Raw genomic sequence first — 19491 nt, 5'->3', positions numbered from 1 at the left:
CCTAGATAGAAACATAGAAAATAGAAGCAGAAGTAGGCCATTCGGCCCTACGAGCTTGCTCCACTATTCATTTTGATCCTGGCTGATCATCAAATTCAATATCCTGATGTTGTTTTCCTCCATATCCCTTGATCCCTTTAGCCCCAAGAATAAAAACATGGATGGATAGTGTATTATTACCATCACAGTCCCCCATTGAGCCAAAAAGACAACTGCAGCTTCGTGACTGGTGTGATATAATGACCATGGCCTCATGCCATCTGTGGATGGGTTCCATCTGCACAATGATGACCATGAAGGATTTTTAAAATGTCCTAATGCTGCAGGGAGAGAGTCTTCATAGTCTCCTGCCTGACTCAGCAATACCCAATTCCCCTGGTGGAACAATTAGCTGTAGGAGTCCTATTTGGTCTTTTGCTCTTCCATTTTGCCCACAGTTCATAACTGAACAGGAATCCCAGAGGCAGCTCCTTAACTGGCCACTAATTTCTTAACGTGATAAAATTCTACATTCAGTTTGTGGGTGAGGAAATTGGATCTGGGACTTGTGTCTTAAACTTGAATAAGAAAATTAAAAAGAAAAGAAGACAATGTTGGCTAAAGTTGACTGGAAAAAAGGTTAAAAAGTAAAATGGTAGGTTAGCAGTGGCAGGCATTTAAGGAGACATTCCATAGATTTCAACAAAGATATATTCCATTGAGAAAGAAAAATCCTACAGGAAGTACAAATTATTTGTGGTTAACTAAGGAAGTAAGGATGGTATCAAATTGGAAGAAAAGTTGTGCAATGCCAAAACCGTTAGCAGGACACCAGAAAATTGGTAATGTTTTAGTAACAAAGCGGATGCATAAAAACAAGGGGCAGAGATTACAATATGAGAGTGAAAGAGTAAGAAATATAAAAACAGATGATACGCAATTCTACAAGTACATAAATGGAAGAGAGTGGCTAAAGTAAACATTTGATAAGACTGAAGAATTAATAATGGGATAAAAGGAAATGGGAGAGATCTTAAATAAATATTTTGTATCTTTCTTCATAGTAGGAGACACTAAAAGCAGCCAATAATTTAGAATATTGAGGGGCAGGGAGAAAGGGTGGAAGTTAAAATAATTAATATTGCAAGAGAAGAAGTAACAGGTAAACTAATTAGGCTAGAAGATGATGAGTCCCCTGTTGGTGAAAGGTGGTGAATGATGAAATAGGCTGCAAAGGTTGGATAGCCTACTCCTGCTCCGATCATCATCTTAATTGAATGAATTAACTTCCAAACAAGCAGATGTTACTATGGGCAAAATACTGCAGCATTTCAGCCTGTACAGTGCTTGAACATGAAACAGATCATTTATTTAAATGCTCCAACAGATGACATACAGGCCCAAATTTTAGTCTCACTACAGAGTTGCTTTTCAGCACAAACGGGTTAGCAGTTGGACTAAACTGCAGTAAGTTCCATATCACAAACAATCCATTCAATGTCCACTGGTTACCATTTAGGCAGCCATGCACTCCCAGGGGAAATACCCAACGGCCTCATTAGGGAAATTAGGATATATCATGTAGGTAGCACCACAATACAAACATGACAACCAATTTGACTTGGTCACCTGAAACAAAAGCTCTCCTTTGAATACTGACATGGGATTTTAAGTCCACATAATAAGGCTTAATTGGGTTCCACTTTAACATTTTATCTGAGCAAGGACTCTGACAATTCCAGTAGGAGTGGGAATTGAACCTTCAACCTTCCAACTCAAAGGTGAAAGTTCTACCTCTAAGCCAAGGCTAGAAATTACTTCCTAATTTAAGTTCTGCCTATAAGTGAAAACAGTCACATTTTTGAACAGGAAAATCTTTAAAAACCTATGACTCAATTTTGGTCAACTTTAACGAGGCAATTGGACAGTAAACCAGCACATGGCACTGGGGAAATGGTTATAAACCAGGAATTGCTTTAAGTATATCTGACAAGAATGAAGATGAAATTAGTTGGTAGTTTTTGGTTTTGAGCTTTTCCTACTGCTTGTTGATTATACACCAACATTTATTTAGAAACTCTGTGGTTGCACTCCTCCTATATCACCCTTTAACCAAGTGATGTAACTCCATGCCCGGCTGTTCCCAATTGGCAAAGTGCTATCATAGGTAGTTCACCTAAGAAATGTAAATGAGGTCCAAGATCAAGGGCCTCAGGATGATGTCGGTGTAATTTCTCCATCAACTACCTATGTGTTCTATATTGATGACAACAATTTATTCAAAAGTCTTACCAGCAAATTGCCAGATAAACAAGGTTGAACCATTTTCTCATGCATTACAAGAGAAAGAATTGTATTCACATATTGTTGAAAATACTAGTTTGAAGTGTAGTCACTGATCTTATATTGAAAAACATGGCAGTCATTTTCAAGGACAGCAGAGACAATGCTTGTCTATTCTTTGAACAGTGACATGGATGGGCCGAATTTTACGTGCCCCCCAGTGGATCTGTTTCTTTCGAGGGAGTGGGGGGATTCATAAAATCCAGTTCCTTCCCTTAAACCCACCTCCTCTTCAATCCCTCAACCTAACAAAGACTTACCTCCTCTGGGGATCCAATGGCTTTGGGTCCTCTCCTTACCAGCAGCCCCAGATATCTTCCTGGCGTCAATGGGATTGTTGGGGCCGTTGGCCAGTCAGGCTGGATGGCATGCTGCACACAAATTTGATTTCCAGGGGGCTTTTCCCCCTGAATTATTTAGCCTGGGATTTTTATATCTGTGCAAGAAGGCTGAATCCTGAGAAACAACAGCTCTGGCAATGCAATTAGGTGAAAATGGGATCTATGGCATTCTGAGTCACAGGTGACAATGCTACCTCAGTACCCAATCTTTTCTGTTTATTGGTCACATTTGAAAATAGTCACACTTTTTAAATGAACAAAAAATGATTTAAGAAAACTACATTTCAATTGTACTAAAATTAATTTGCACAGAACAGAATTTATCACTTTCAGAACATTAACTGGATTTTCTGACTTCACAACATGTTAACATAATCATCTGAGTGCTTTAGAGGAGGAGTACCAGCTGCTCCAGGGCTGAGGTGTCACTCCAAGTGCCCCAGGCAGTAACTATCTGGCAGATTGTTGGCTACCAAATCGTTCTCTGATGTGCTTAAAACCATAAGTTGAGTTCTACAATAAGGGCAGTGATTCCACAAATATGCTCTAAGAGGTGACTACATTTTTGATAAGCTTGCAGCAGTGTCAATTATTTTGATCCAAAATATGAATTAAGTTGTTAAATTTAGGAGCGGGGTGTCTTATATTTATCAGGCAGACATCTCTCTGCAGTGGCCCTGCAACTATGACAAGTATGCTACAACATTAACAACTGCACTGAGGCAGAGGCAATCAGCAAAGGATGTCAGGCAGATCATGCTGCCTGAGCCACGTGCTCAACCGTCTTAGCTGAACCTAAAAGGGGTAATTTCTACATAAACTGTGTGTGCGTTTAGTTATTCATGTACTTAAGTGCCATAGAGTATTGTAGTCCATTTCATTGTACATTTTCTTTTCTTTTAACTTAATAAACATTCTTTAACAATTGTTTATATGACAACTGGACTGAATCATAAATCTCTACAGTACAGAAGGAGGCCAGTCATGCCATTGATCCTGCACCAACAACAAATCTCATCCTATCGCCATAACTCAAATATTTACCATCGCTAGTCTCCCTGATACTAAGGGTCAATTTAGCATGGCCGATTAGCCTAACCCGCACATCTTTTGGATTGTGGGAGGATACTGGAGCACCCGGAAGGAAACCCACGCAGATACAGGGAGAATGTGCAAACTCCACTTGGACAGTGACCCAAGCCGGGAATCAAAGCCAGGTCCCTGGCACTGTAAGTCAGCAGTGCAAACCACTGTGCGACCGTGCCACCCTAGTTCCTCATTGGAGCTTTACATGACTCTTCACAATATTCCAAAAAATTATATACTACCACAAACCAGTGTTTCAAGTTGGGAAGCCTTCGCAGGTAACATCAGCGTGGTTCGCGACACTTTGCTAACTAAATACTGAGCATCTAGATCAGCAATGGGGAACATTGCAAGTTTTGCATCTGTCATTAAAATGCCAGCAGCTATCACTCAGAGTTTGCAGATATTCTGGAGCAGTACTATGGCCTGAAGCTTTACAGCACCTTTATGTGGACATGCTGCAGTTTATACTTATGGGATAATGCTGTAGTGCTGAACAGAGTAAAACCTTCCTCCTAAGCATCTCAAACAACAGAAACTTACATATGCAAGTCCTATATTTACTAAAATAAATTAGTTAACTATTATGCATCACATTCATTTAAATGATCATCATGCATTTCATTTCCCCAGTAAGTCAAAACCGAAAGAGAGTTAACAATTCAAAAAGAAAATGAAACTGCTTAGCATTGCCAGTTTGGCAATGCCTGTATTTAGAAAGATGTAATAGGAAAAACAGATGCTCAAATGGTGTTCCCTGAATCAAAACAATAGAATGTGTTCTAAGATCATACTTGTTATTTACTTTAACCACTTTCTCAAATGGTTTTTATAGTGTGATATTGTTTCAATTTATGTAGCATGGTGTTCTTATGAACATCTCATTTAATCTGTACACAGTTAAAATATATTATCACAGTAAGTAAGTCATTCTCTAATAACATTTTCCCATAACCATGTATATAATCCACTGTTCATCAATAAAGATGTTGATATTTATTACCATTCATTAATGTGTCATTGGTAGATTTAAAATATTCCTTAACTCTAACTTCTCTACTGGAGAAAAGAGAGGATTAATTTGTAATGCTTGTGCAAGAATTCAACAATTAGTTTATTTACATTAATAGGAGTAATTGTTATACATCTTATGCTTTAAATAAGTGATACAAAAATGGCAAATCCTTCTGTCGTTATTTTAATAAGTCTTAGTAGGAAATACAATGACAGCTGAATAGAAATCACTGACAAATCATTACCTTCTATAGTCAATCTTGGAGAATGAATTAACAACAGGATTTTATCACGTAAGTGGATAAAATCTCAAAACTCACTCACCTTCAACTTTAGTTGGTTTTGTTGCAGGCTTCACCTTTGCTGAAATAATGGAAGTATTAATGTTAGATATGGCCATGTGGGTCATAATTCCACAAATACTTTAATTTCTATAGTGATAAATTACAAATGCGTTTAACAAGGGATTTGAAGTTCCCTTCAGGTATCTCTGAAAAGAATATCTTCATGTGTGCCAGTTATTTTCAAAATTTGCAGCTTGGAAAATCTTATGTAGCTTAAACTAGAAGAGCCTGTACACTACAATGCTCCTTCTATAGATATTGACATTCCTGGGGGTCCTCTGATCCTAATATCAACTTGCCATTAAAAAAAAACTTTTCTTCTAGAGATTTAAAAAAAACTATATAGCAAGGTGAGTGTTCAGTTAATTGGTATATCAACAAATTCTTTAAAAAAACTCATTACCTTGCAGATCCCCAGGTGAGCAGAGTCCAATTTTGGAAATACCTGATGTAAAGGGGGAGGAGTTGAAATCATCAGCGATGTTTTATTTCAACTCAAAAATGCAATGGGATGGGTGCTGATGACTTGCAATTTTGGTCCTGCCAGATATCCATCCCGCTGTGGGCACATCTTGTACATTCACCAGAGGAGCAACACTGGCAATTGCTAGTGCTAAAGCCGATGACAACAGTACTGTTATTTACAGAGGGGACAGTAGCATCATAGTAACATTATCAGACTACAGGTTGAGCATCCTTTGTCTGAAGCCTTCATGACCAACGCAGTTTGGGATTTAGACAATTTTGGTTTTTGAATGTCACATAAAGGCCTAAGCTTTAAATTAAACAGCCAGAACCTAAGCTAGCTGGAGTCTAAAGTAAATAAAATGGCTAGAAAAGTAAGATTCATCACTGAACTAAAAACACAGGGTACCTGTAATAAATTCCCACTTTTTACACTATTTAAAAGCTGCTTGTAGGAGAGAGCTAATGTAAGATAATTCTATTAATTTTAGAATCTGTAACATATGCTACAGAAGGGGATTTTTACAGTAACTTCATTGCAATGTGAATGTAAGCCTACCTGTGACTAATAAATAAACATAAAAAAACTTTATGTGGATTTAATTCTGCAACCACAGTTTAAAGTAAATGGTTTCATTTGAATTTCTGCTGATCCAATTAGCAATCAAGGTAATTGGGGAACAGGAAAACAAGTTCTCGTGAGAAACTTGATGAAGTTATGACTTTAATAGTGCCACTGAATTCAATGAGCTCTCTGTTTTCAAAGAATAATTAACAGCATTGAGTTCAACAATGTGAACTTATGTTTCATAGAATCATAGAATTCCTATGGTACAGAAGAAGCCATTTGCTCCATTGCGTCTGGATTGACTCTTTGTCAGAGTATCTTACCAGGCCTTCTCCACCCACCCTATCCTGTAACCCCACATATAGTTCTCCCCTACGTACTCTATGATTGGTTTGCTTTGTCTGTATAGCACGCAACAAACAATACTTTTCACTGTGTACCAATATATGTGACAATAATAAATCAAACCTAATTTACCATGGCTAATCCATCCAACCTGCACACCTTGTGATACTAAGGAGCAATTTAGCAGGGCTTTCCATGTAAGCTGCACATCCTTGTGTTGAGAAGAAACCGGAACACCCGGAGGAAACCCACGCAGGCATAGGAAGAACGTACAAATTCTACTCAGTCACCCAAGGCCAGAATTGAACACGGGTCCCTGGAACTATGAGGCAGCAGTGCTAACCACTGTGCTATGCCGATGTACTGCTTGAATTTCTCTGTACAGGAAGGGAACCTTTATTTTCTGATATCTGTGGAGCTTGGGATAAACAAACTTGACAAAAGAATGTGATTCTATTTATGGCTTGTTTGTATTGGGAAGACATGTGTTACTTGTTTATAATGTTATGTAACTGCTGAGGAGGCCAAGAAAAAAAGAACATTTGTCTTTAGTCCCTATGTTACAGAGGTGGGCTGAGAGAAGATAATTTTCACCCTATAGCTATAGAAGAGGCAAACTTAGGCCAAAGGAATGAGGAATGAAAGACCAAGGGATAAAAGTTGAGAAACTGTGGTCTTTTTTGGCACAGTGCTACCATGGCTTCTGGGGCATGACTTGGACACAGTTTAACATCACTTCAACGACAAAGGGAAAGAGAGAGAGAGACACCGCCAGAGTAACACCAAACATTCTTAAGACCTTAAGAGATGACAAACTTCTATGTTAGAATGATACAATCCATACAAAGGAGGAGGCCATTCAACCCATCAAGTCTGCACCAACTTTCTGAAAGAACATCTTTCCCAGGCTACTTGAAGGTCTCAATCCACCTACATTACAATTTTGCAGCCTACGGGGGAAGATGGGTCAAGTTCAGCAGTTTTGACTGCATGTTCTGCTTTCAGGCAATAAGTCAGGTAGCCCCTTTGCCATCTGGAGGCACCCCCTCCATGGTTGTATCTCTCCCTAAATGCATCCCATAGCCTACTGAACCCCAACCCCCATCCTTTCTTCGGTCACCTACCCAAAGTTCAGACACTTCAGGGGTGACTCTCCCACAAAAGTTCTAAGTATCAAATTCATGGGCAAACTGATGTAAATCATGATTGTTTTTTCAGTGGAAGTTCACACTTGAATCTCCCCACTCTGTACAATGTAGAGGTCACAATCATGAATATCATGAAAAGCTTGGGGGGGCAGAGCCTATTCATTCAGAGTCTGATGGTTCTAGGCCTCTGTGCATGTGCCGTGGGCATGATCTGTCAGCCTGCAGTTTGCTGGAAAGCTCAGGACCCCCGCAGTGCTCCTCACGGCGCAAGGGACCCAGGTTCAATTCTGGCCTTGGGTCACTGTATGTGTGGAGTTTGCACATCCTCCCCAAGTCTGTGTGAGTTTCCTCCGGTTGCCTCCCACAGTCCAGAGATGCGCAGGTTAGATTGATTGGCCATGCTAAATTGACTCTAATATCAGGGGGATTAGCAGGGTAAAATGAAAGTTATGGGAATAGGCTTTGGGTGGGATTATGGTCAGTACTAGCTCGATGGGCCAAAGTGGCCTCCTTCTATACTGTAGTGATTCTATGATTATGCATCGGAAATAGAAAAGAATCATATTATACAATAAATGGCACTCTGATGAGATTAGAGTTGGTTTAAGAAAAGATTTTTCATTAGAACATGCTGTGGTCATGACATATCAATGTGCTTTACAGTCAATAAAGCACTTTTTGAGGTGTGGTCACTGTTGTAATGTAGGAAATGTGGATCCTGCAAGCTTCCACATAAGACAATGTGTTATCAATTGGATAACCTGTTTTAGCGATGTTGATTGAGGAATAAATATTGGCCTGAACACTGGGGGAATAATTCACCTGCTCTTCTTTAAAATGTTGCAATTAAATATTTTCTGTCCATCTGAGAGTGGGGATGTTAACATATCATGCAAAATATAGCACCTCAGACCACACAGCATTCCCTCAGCACTGCAATGAAGTGTCAGCCTTGATTTTCGTGAGCAAGTCTAGGGGTAGGATTAAAGCTAAACATTGTTGGTTCAAGTTAAATTGATCTGAGTGCTTGAGGCTAATGCTGAGTACAAGAGAGTAGAAAATTCTCACACCCGACCACTGGTAATTTTTATCTTGAGCAATGTTCAAAATATACTGAAGTACACAAATGTATCTGATTAATAATCACAAATGAAATAGGTCAACTTTTATACTTAGAAGAATCGTAGAATCTCTACAGTGCAGGAATAGGCCATTTGGCCCATTGAGTCTTCACTGACTCTCCAGAAGAGCATCCCACTCAGCCCCTCCCCACTGTCCTATTCCTGTAATCCTGAGCATTTACCATGACTAATTCACCTAAACTACACATCTTGTGACATTAAGGGGCAATCTAGCATGGTCAATTTGCCTAACCTGCACATCTTGGGACTGTGGGGGGAAACTGAAGCACTCGGAGGAAACCCACGCAGACATGAGGAGAACATGCAAACTCCACCCAGTTACCCAATGCTGCATGTTCCTGGCGCTATGAGGCAGCTGTGTTAACCACTATGTTGTCTGTTTGGCTTGAGCCTAGCTCTGACATCATCTTTCGGAGTAGTCTTTGCTGTTCTGTGGTTATGCTTTATTTCCACATAGGTGCCCTATTACAAATCTGCAAACATAGGGTAACCATCTCAGCTTTCAAATTGGCCACCTCAGCCAGGATTTGGGATGATGATACAGTGAGGGTCAAAGGAGAAGGTGGAATTCTGTCTCAGCTCACACTTAGTACTCCAGCAGCACGGTGGAGTTTGTCCATTTTATAGGCTGAAATATCCAGTTTCTGAGGTTGGTGAAACATTTCTCTTGTGTGTGGGTTTCTGTACAAGTTACCTCTGATCTTTTGCATGTACTTTTCAGGTATCAACTATAGGCAGAAAGATACAATTGAACTGACCGCCATACGATGCAAATTGTTAACTGGTTGACTTTTAAAATCACAATGCTCTGAAAAACAGATTCCTGACTTTGCTTTTCCTGCATCTATTCATAACAGAAGAGTTTTTTGTGAACACCAATTACATAAAGCACATTTTAATTACTTGATTTTTCTTTTCTTTCCAATTTCATTGCTGAAGGAATGAATGTAAGCTTTATTACAATGTTCATAATAGAATGAAGCTTGCCAAGCATATCTAGTGTTGTACATTCAATCAATTTAAGCAATGTATTTAACTGAAAGTATTCAGTGCAAGGTCAGACCAATTTATTATATGAGTGGTAAGTGGATTCAGACATATAAGTGCTGTTCTGAATGTAATGCATTTGAGTCTTGAGAAGGAGCTATTGTAGTTTCAGCAATAATGTCCCTGCAAGTGTGAGCTAACATCACTCTTCAAGATTTTACACTGCTGCAATCACTTATGTAGAGTTATGCACTTTTGAGACCTTTTATCCTCTGAGGTAAAATGTTTAATTTGCAAATAGCCATAAAAGAATAGGAAGAACTGATCTACTTTACAAATCCCCATCTTTTCCCCTCCCTGAGGTAACCGAAAATCTCTAAGTAGACACACACTTTAAATAATGTGGGCTGTTTCTGTGGTGATAATGTAATAGCTTAATTCTTGTTTATAAAGTTTGCGATATTTCTGCTGAATCGTGACTGCATCTTAATTAAAAATAAGACTTCCTAAATCAGCTTCATATTAGATAGTGGAAAGAAACAGAAAATAGATTTATTTAAGTTATCCCTTCCAGTGCTCCAAAAACTGCCACAAAGGTGGGGTATCTCATTTAAATACATTTTAATGGCTTTGCATATTATTAAAGGGCCTACATTTAATTATGAAGGGGAGGTCATGTAGTTTTGTAAAGGAGAGGTCGTGACTCATGAACTTGATCGAGTTTTTCGAGGAAGTGACAAAGATGATTGATGAGGGTAGAGCAATGGAAGTTGTCTACATGGACTTTAATCAGGCCTTTGACAAGGTCCCTCATGGCAGATTGGTGCAGAAGGTGAACACGAATGGGATCAGGGGTGAGCTAGCAAGGTGGATACAAAACTGGTTCGGTCAAAGAAGGCAGAGGGTAGCAGTGGAGGGCTGTGACAAGTGGCGTTCCTCAGGGATCAGCACTGGGACCTTTGCTGTTATATATATATATATATATATATATATATAATATGTATATATATATAAATGGTTTGGAGGAAAATGTAACTGGAATGATTAGCAAGTTTGCGGATAACACAAAGGTTGGTGGATTTGCAGATAGCAATGAGGACCATCAGAGGATCTAGCAGGATATAGATCAGTTGGAGACTTGGGCGGAGAGATGGCAGATGGAATTTAATCTGGATACACGTAAGGTAATGCATTTTGGAAGATCTAACACAGATAGGAAATGTACGGTAAATGGCAGAACACTTAAGAGTATTGATAGGCAAAGGGATTTGAGTGTACAGGTACACAGGTCACTGAAAGTGGCAATGCAGATGGAGAAGGTAGTCAAAAATGCATACAGCATGCTTGCCTTCATCGGCTGGGGTACTGACTTTAAAAATTGGCAAGTCATGATACTGAACCTTAGTTAGGCTGCACTTGGAATATAGTGTTCAACTCTGATCGCCACACTACCAGAAGGATGTGGAGGCTTTGGAGAGAGAGTATAGAAAAGATTTACCAGGATGTGCCTAGTATGGATGGCATTAGTTATGAAGAGAGATTGGAGAAACTTGGTTTGTTCTCATTAGAGAGACTGAGGTTGAGGGGAGACCTGATAGAAGTCTACAAGATTATGAGAGGCATAGATAGAATGGATAGTCAGAAGCTTTTTCCCAAGGTGGAAAAGTCAATTACGAGAGTCATAGGTTTAAGGTGCGAGGTTTAACAGAGATGTACGAGGTAGATTTTTTACACAGAGAGTAGTGGGTGTCTGGAATTCGTTGCTGAGGGAGGTAGTGGAAGCAGACAAGGTAGTGACTTTTAAGGGGCATCTTGAGAAGTACATGAATAGGATGGGAATAGAGGGATATGGTCCCCGGAAGGATAGGGGTTTTAGTTAAGTCAGGCAGCATAGTTAGTACAGATTTGGCTGAAGGGCCTGTTCCTGTGCTGTAATTTTCTTTGTTCTTTACATGCTGCATGAATCCCCTTACCAAAAATTCAAACCTTGCTGATGTGACATTATGTTGACGAGATCTACAACAGCTTAAGGAAAATGGGAAACGGGGTTTCTGCACAGGGTGCCAAAGTCACTATAGTCCCTGGAGGAAAAGGGCATGCCTGGGTACTGTCCCTGGCATAAGTTGGCAGTGCCAAAATGTCAGTGTCAGATTGTGCCGGGGAAGTGCCAAGGAATGCTTTTTGGGGGCCCAATTGTAGGGGAAAGGAAGGTTGGGCATTCCTGTTATGTCTGGTGGTGGGGCAGGTGTTAGAGAGCCCCTTATAATTGTGTGGTGGGGGTGCAGGGGAGATCTCCTGATAATTATGCTATTATGGGGAGGGGAAGAATGGGGGAGGCGGTGGGGGAAAGAGCCACCGATAGCTTTGTGGTAGCGGAGGAGTGAGGGGAGGGGATCTAGGGGAGTTTAGCTCAGGTCAGTTCTGATCAGGGCGCCCTTTAAAGATGGCACCCTGATCTCTGTGGAGCTGACCTTGCCAGTGCTGTCAGGCCCCATCCCACCAGAATGATGGTGTAAACCTGATTTATTTTTTGTGTCAGAGTGACAGAAAATCTGGGCTGAAAATTCGGCAGTACATCTGGTGAGACACACACACACACCATTTTTAGTCAGTGTCTGACAGTGACAAATTATGGAAAAATTCCACCCAATAGTCATAAAGTATGAAGAACCTTTCTTTATTTACAAATCCACCAAAATTAATCTATTTGCAGTCGAAATCTTAGTATGAGCTTTTCATTCATGCCATTAGCACATTGAAACGTTTCTTAAAAAGTTATAAGTTTGTGATTTTCCACCACTAATGTTAACTGATGAAAAATCTTGGGCTTGTTTTCTAATCAGCTGCCACTGACAACACTACCAGTGGCATGCGATTCTCAGCATACTCCCCTAATAACAGCGTGGCTGTCTAATAGGAGGCGGAGAGTGGGGGTCAATGGGTGCTATTCGGATTGGCGGTTGGTGATTAGTGGAGTGCCCCAAGGGTCAGTGCTGGGGCCTCAGCTATTTACCATTTATATAGGTGATCTGGAGGAGGGAACCGAGTGTATGGTGTCGAAATTTGCTGATGACACCAAGATTGGTGGAACGGCAAATTGCGCGGAGGGTGTGGAGAGTCTGCAGAAGGATCTAGATAGGCTGGGCGAATGGGCCAGGAACTGGCAAATGGAATTTAATGTTGGCAAGTGCGAGGTGGTCCACTTTGGTAGGAATAATGGTAGGAAGGACTATTACTTACGTGGCGAAAAACTGCAGCAGGCGACGGTGCAGAGGGACCTCGGGGTCCTTGTGCATGAGTTGCAATAACCCAGCCGGCAGGTGCAGCAGGTGGTCAGGAAGGCTAATGGGATGCTGGCCTTCATAGCGAGGGGGATTGAATATAAAAATAGGGAGGTCTTGCTGCAGCTGTATAGGGCACTGGTGAGGCTGCAGCTGGAGTACTGTGTGCAGTTTTGGGCGCTGTACTTACGCAAGGATATTTTGGCCTTGGAGGGAGTGCAGAGGAGGTTTACTAGGCTGATACCGGAGTTGAGGGGGTTGAGGTATGAGGAGAGGCTGAATAAACTAGGCTTGTACTCGTTAGAGTTTAGAAGAATGAGGGGAGATCTCATTGAGACATATAAGATGATGAATGGGATGGATAGGATAGAGGTGGAGAGACTCTTCCCGCTCAGAAAGGACAGTAGGACTAGGGGGCACAGCCTCAAGATAAAGGGGGGGCGGTTTAGAACGGAGTTGAGGAGGAACTTCTTCACTGAAAGGGTGGTGAATCTCTGGAATTCTCTGCCCGTTGAAGTGGTGGAGGCTGCCTCGCTAAATATTTTTAAGACGCGGGTTGATGGGTTTTTGATAAGCGAGGGGATTAAGGGTTATGGGGAGAGGGCGGGAATGTGGAACTGAGCCACGACAGATCAGCCATGATCTTATTGAATGGCGGGGCAGGCTCGAAGGGCTGGATGGCCTACTCCTGCTCCTATTTCTTATGTTCTTATATTCTTATGTCATGAGTGGTGACTCACTAAAGCATGATTGTGTTTATTCTGCAGATTGAAATATGTGTTTGTATTCAGTTCTTTTCAACAGTCTCAACGTATGCATTGAATAAAGATCAATTAGTGGGCTTCCTTGCTGAATCATCCCCCCATGTTAGGAGAGTGTTAGGAATTCTCCCCGCCCTCCACTGACGTGACATCATGTAGGTTGAGCTTACAACAGGTCTGAACCAGCAGGGACCTGGCAAACTGGTACCTACCTTTGTATGAACAGACCCTGGTGGAGGATCATGTCCAGGCAGGAATACCCTGGCACTGCCCTGGGGACAATGCAGGGAAGTGCCTGGGCGGTACCGGGGTCAGTGTCCAACCCAGTCAGGGGCCACTGCTAGGGAAGCGGGGTTTCCATTGGGGTTCCGGTGTCTGTAGGGTGAGTCTCTGTGCCTGAGGGGGGAATTACCTTGTCCGTGGGGCCAGGCGGTCCCATGCCCATTGGGTGGGTCCAGTGTCTTTGGTGGGGTGGGAGTGGTCCCTTTGTTTTTAATTTGGGATGCACCTGAGCCTGCCCTGCTAGTGTGATGTGTGGATTTGCCTACAGAACTTATTTTGACTAAATGTCAAGAAAATGTAGTGGGAAAGGCTGGCAGCAGATTTGGTGGGCCACACTCTTCTTTCCCCACCTGAGATGGCATTTAGTCAAAACATGTGTCTATCCCTTACTACTGAGTCCTCTATTACAATTGCATTTTTATTCTTTGCTGTTCTGTCCTGTAAAGTTCCTTGTCCAATTCTGCTACGGTCCTCCAAGGCTTCAACACTCACTGCAGCCTCCAATGCATTTGGGAGTGGCAACCCCACCCCGCCCCACTCCTACTATTATGAATGCTTACTGTCTGTGGCCACATTCTAAAGCATACAATTCAATAAATGCTCATTTTTCCTGATGCTCTGCACTGATTCCAGCTGCCCTCAAACTCAGAAATGCTGAGCTCAACCTGAGACACATCCCACACACATGGTTACCCAAGGCATGTGAAGTGTTCTGAAGTCCCCACGTAGTGTAGGAATTGCAAGCAATCGGTATCAGATCATGATCTAACTAAAAAACCCTCTATAGTTACAATATAGCTAGTATCTCGTCTAAACTACTCATTTTCATAAACGCTTCATTATAGAATTTCATTTCTGTATTTGGATGTCATTAATGATTAAAACAAAAGTTGCCTAAATCACAATTTTTGTATTTGTACCTGATTTGGCAGCAAGTTCAGAACCTAAAAAAAAAGTAAATATTAATATTGCGCATAATAGTCAGAGAAAATGGACAATACACAGACAGCTTACTATAATTGTGCTGAGTTCAAACTGCACCACAATTTAGAAAACTGATTGTTTTTTTTTTACTTCACAGACACATAAATGGAACACATCACAAATGAAGCTAAACCAGATTTGAAATCTCAGAATATACATACTTTCTACTTCAACTGAAGAAGGTTTCTCTGGGAATGAAATCATAGAATGAGATTTTGCTGCTTTGTCTTATCACATTTTGTTTGACACAATAACATTTAATTGATTAACGTTCAAAAATCTGCATAATTGGTTGGCACAGAAAGCATTAAGCAGACGAGCAAAAAAGCAGGAGAAAACTAAATAGACTTAAAATGATTATTTGAATGCACTACAGGCATGAAGCAAAAGGAACAAAACTCTGTATGACACACCAAAGTTAATTCAAGTAATTTGAAAAAAAATCACAAATCGAGAATACCACATTGGTTTATGGTGCACTGTTTGTGCATTAATACACTTCAAGCACTTTGTTGAACTTTTATCTTAGAATTCATTAGAGAGACACAGATTCTGAAATGATCAATTTGCCTACATCAGATGTCAATCTCAAATCGATATATTAGGATTATGCCACATATATTTGTTTAAATCTCCCATTGATGTTGCTGCCAAATGTAATTTGCTGAGTTGAGCACTTCACTTGCATTTAGTCACCAGTGCTCCTTCCCAGCAGATTTCGAACAAACTTTTTTGGTTATATAAGTAGCATGCACCTAATTATTACATGCTCTTAGTGTGTCCAAACTACATACTTGCTGCTTTTTGCTGTGTTGAACTGGCTGGAAAAAAAAATCAGGTGACAAAGTGAATTGGAAATTACTAGAGATGAGAATGAAAGGTTGACACTAGAGTTTTCTTTCTTACCTTGGCTTTCTAATCTGATCACAAGAGAAATCAATACAAAATTATTTAAAAAAGACAACCAGACCATATTTTACCATGCAGAATGCACATAATGTATGAATACTGCCTGCAGTATCTGTTCTAGTTCCTGAACCTATACTTAGTACAGTGTAGCTGAAATTAATAACAGCATCAATTTGCATTTGTAAGGGTTTAGTCTGAGACGTCCTATTAAACAATAAGAATGCTTACACTTAATAGTGAAAGAATGCATTGTGTGACACCATGATACAATTATCATGCTCCACGTGTGTTCATGTGCGAACCAATAAGAACACAAGAAATAGAAGCAGGCGTAGGCCACCTAGCCCTTCGAGCCTGCCCCGCCATTCAACAAGATCATGGCTGATCTGAAGTTGATCAGTTCCACGTTCCCGCTTTCTCCCCATAACCCTTAATTCCCTTGTCTATCAGAAACCTATCTACTCGTGACTTAAATATATTTAGCGAGGTAGCCTCCACCACTTCAATGGGCAGAGAATTCCAGAGACTCACCAGCCTTTGAGTGAAGAAGTTCCTCCTTAACTCCGATCTAAACTGTGCCCCCCCCACCCCTTACTTTGAGGCTGTGCCCTCTAGTTCTGCTATCCTTTCTAAGTGGGAAGAATCTCTCTACCTCTACCCTATCTATTCCCTTCATTATCTTATATGTCTCTATAAGATCCCCCCTCAGCTTTCTAAACTCCAATGAGTACAGGCATCTCAGGCTGATGCCTGAGATAAGGGGGTTATCCTATGAGGAGAGATTGAATAGACTGGGTCTGTACTCGTTGGAGTTTAGAAGGCTAAGGGGGGATCTTATAGAGACATATAAGATAATGAAGGGGATAGATCAGGTAGAGGTAGAGAGATTCTCCCCACTTAGAAAGGATAGCAGAACTAGAGGGCATAGCCTCAAAATAAGGGGGGTGCAGTTTAGATTGGAGTTGAGGAGGAACTTCTTCACTCAAAGGGTGGTGAGTCTCTGGAGTTCTCTGCCCACTGAAATGGTGGGGGCTACCTTGCTAAATATATTTAAGCTACAGGTAGATAGGTTTCTGATAGACAAGGGAATTAAGGGTTATGGGGAGAAAGTGGGAAAGTGGAACTGATCCACTTCAGATCAGCCATGATCTTATTGAATGGCAGGGCAGGCTCAAAGGGCTAGATGGCCTACTCCTGCTCCTATTTCTTATGTTCTTATTGGTTCGCACATGAAGACACGTAGAGCATGATAATTGTATCATGGTGTCACACAATGCATTCTTTCACTATAAAGTGTAAACATTATTATTGTTCAATAGGACATCTCAGACTAAACCCTTACAAATGCAAATTGATGCTGTTATTAATTTCAGGGCATATTTTACACTTTGGTGTTCTTGGCATTGAAAAGGAAAAACAGCGTTAAAATTAGGTGTGCTTACTGATTTTTGACAGAGTCCCAGAACAGTTAAAGAGGATTTTTTCAGTTTTGTTGTGGTGTGTAAAATGGATGGTTGCCAAAAAAAATCTTCTTTAAGGGATCTTTATCTACCTAAAAGTTTTCAATTAGCAATGGAGGTTAAGTTGAGGAAGAGTTCACAGGATGCATTCACAGCTATTTCACAAATTGGTACAAAAGCAGTCGAATGGACTGAGTAGCACAGTGGCTCAATTAAACAATCTGAATTGAGGTTATTGTCAGAATAGATTAAGAAAATGAAGTCAAGGATAACAGGGAAAGACTATAATACTTGAGAAATGAAAGGCATCTAGCCCAAGTTAATTGGATAAACCCAATGAAAAGCGATGAGGAATGTTAGAGTACAATTTCAGTGGAGGAGTATCAGAAAAAAGATTAAACATCTCCTGGGATGTTTTTGAGAATTTCCTACCAGTCTCATTATTGAAAGGTCTTTTATGTGTTTCATGGAGTCTCACTTTACAAGTTATGAGTGGCCTCACATATGAGAGATGTATTCTAGCTGTCAATCTCAGGATCCTACCCAAGATGACTGTGGCCAGAGTTCCGATGTAGTCAAAGCAACGTGTAACCCAATGTCATTTTAAATTAGAGGGAACATTGCATAGGATTACGTGAATAAAATTGAGATAAAAACATGGAAAATTGCACTGCAAACTGGCTGCTCTGCAGCAAAAGTTACTTAAACAATGATTAATATATGCGCAGATCAAGTAAATGGATACCAGATTTAGGGCAATAATAAACCAGAAGCACAGAACCACATAACCACATTCCAAAATAGAAGAAAACCATTCTTTCAATCACTCTGATGTCAACTCTTTGCTCAGGCAATCCAAATCTAACCCACAGAATTTTACACTGATTAATTTTAATAGACGGGAAATCCTTCAGGAACTATTGACACCACACCCAACATTCCCGACATGGAGTAGCTCCTTTAAAACTTAGCAAAAGGAATGACTTATTGAGCCCAGAAGCTGACATTAAGAATAGACAGTTCTTTTTCCTGGAGCCATAATCACTCTACTCTAGCGAATCTTATACATAGCGCCAACAAAAGTGGCCTTGAGCTTAACGGCGTTCAATTTTTTTCATCTGGCTCATTTTACGAATCTATGCAGGCTGCCTTTTTCCCAAATGCCTCCTGGTAGTTAGAGCTACCTTTCCAGCAACCCAGTTAACTGCAGATTTTCAGCCTTAAATTATTTTAATTCTCTAAGAAACTTCTCGTCAATTTGGCAGGATTCGTAAAAGCAAGTTATGCACTGTCAAAAGCAATTTTCTTTAGAATGCCTTTGCTTTCCCTTGGCATCATTTGTTCACTGGCTGCAGATTTGTTGTAATTCCACAGGGTTATTCATTTTTATCCACTTTGAACCAATCCACTACTTATGCCTGTGTGGCACTGTGAATGATTGGGAGCAATGTGTGCACAAAGATATATTTGCGTCTACATATAATTCCTGTTTTGATTTTTAAATTATACTATGCCATGAGTTTTTTACAAACTACTTAAATAATTTTACAAGATAGTCCTGCTTGAATAATCGCTGGTTTAACTGGTCTAATCGCCCACATTCTTTTCACTGCTTAAGAGGGGGAGTAAACTGGAGTGCAGATTGTTAGATACGATCATCTATTCATCCACCCCCAGAGACTCATTGGCAATGTTGTTCTTTTAGCATTGGAACAAAGGAGGACAGTACTGTAAAAGTTAGAGAAACACACCAATAGCTCAATGATTTAGTTTTCACCTTACCTTTCTCTGTAGGTTTCGGTATCACATGCTTCAAGGTTTCTACTTCTAAACGTTTAATGAACAATTGAAATAGATTGCATATTAATGATATCATGATTGTCATGGAAATTGCACATCATTAGTCATATAAGGGATACATTAGATACACTAGAGGAGGTTTTCTGACTTCCCTATGGTATTTTTCTTGTGATGGGAGGCAGCACACTAACGGCAGCGGGATCTTCTGATCCTGCCACTGTCGATGGGATTTCTCACTGATTGCGCCCCACG

General features: G+C 40.5%; 1 protein-coding gene across 1 annotated transcript in view; it reads right to left on the bottom strand.

The window, feature by feature from the left end:
- LOC145345017 (uncharacterized) overlaps positions 1-19491 on the bottom strand; it is a 101045-nt gene that overhangs the window by 41734 nt on the left and 39820 nt on the right. Inside the window, exons 14-17 of the mRNA XM_080192521.1 lie at positions 19222-19266; positions 15865-15891; positions 15007-15030; positions 5088-5126 (exon numbers count right to left, since the gene is read on the bottom strand). Coding sequence (XP_080048647.1) covers positions 5088-5126; positions 15007-15030; positions 15865-15891; positions 19222-19266 — 135 coding nt within the window. The remainder of the gene's footprint in view (positions 1-5087; positions 5127-15006; positions 15031-15864; positions 15892-19221; positions 19267-19491) is intronic.

Source organism: Carcharhinus amblyrhynchos, chromosome 7 (genome assembly GCF_965287045.1).
Source record: "Carcharhinus amblyrhynchos chromosome 7, sCarAmb.v2.hapA, whole genome shotgun sequence".
NCBI lineage: Eukaryota > Metazoa > Chordata > Chondrichthyes > Carcharhiniformes > Carcharhinidae > Carcharhinus > Carcharhinus amblyrhynchos.
This window is presented reverse-complemented; position numbering and strand designations above follow the sequence as displayed.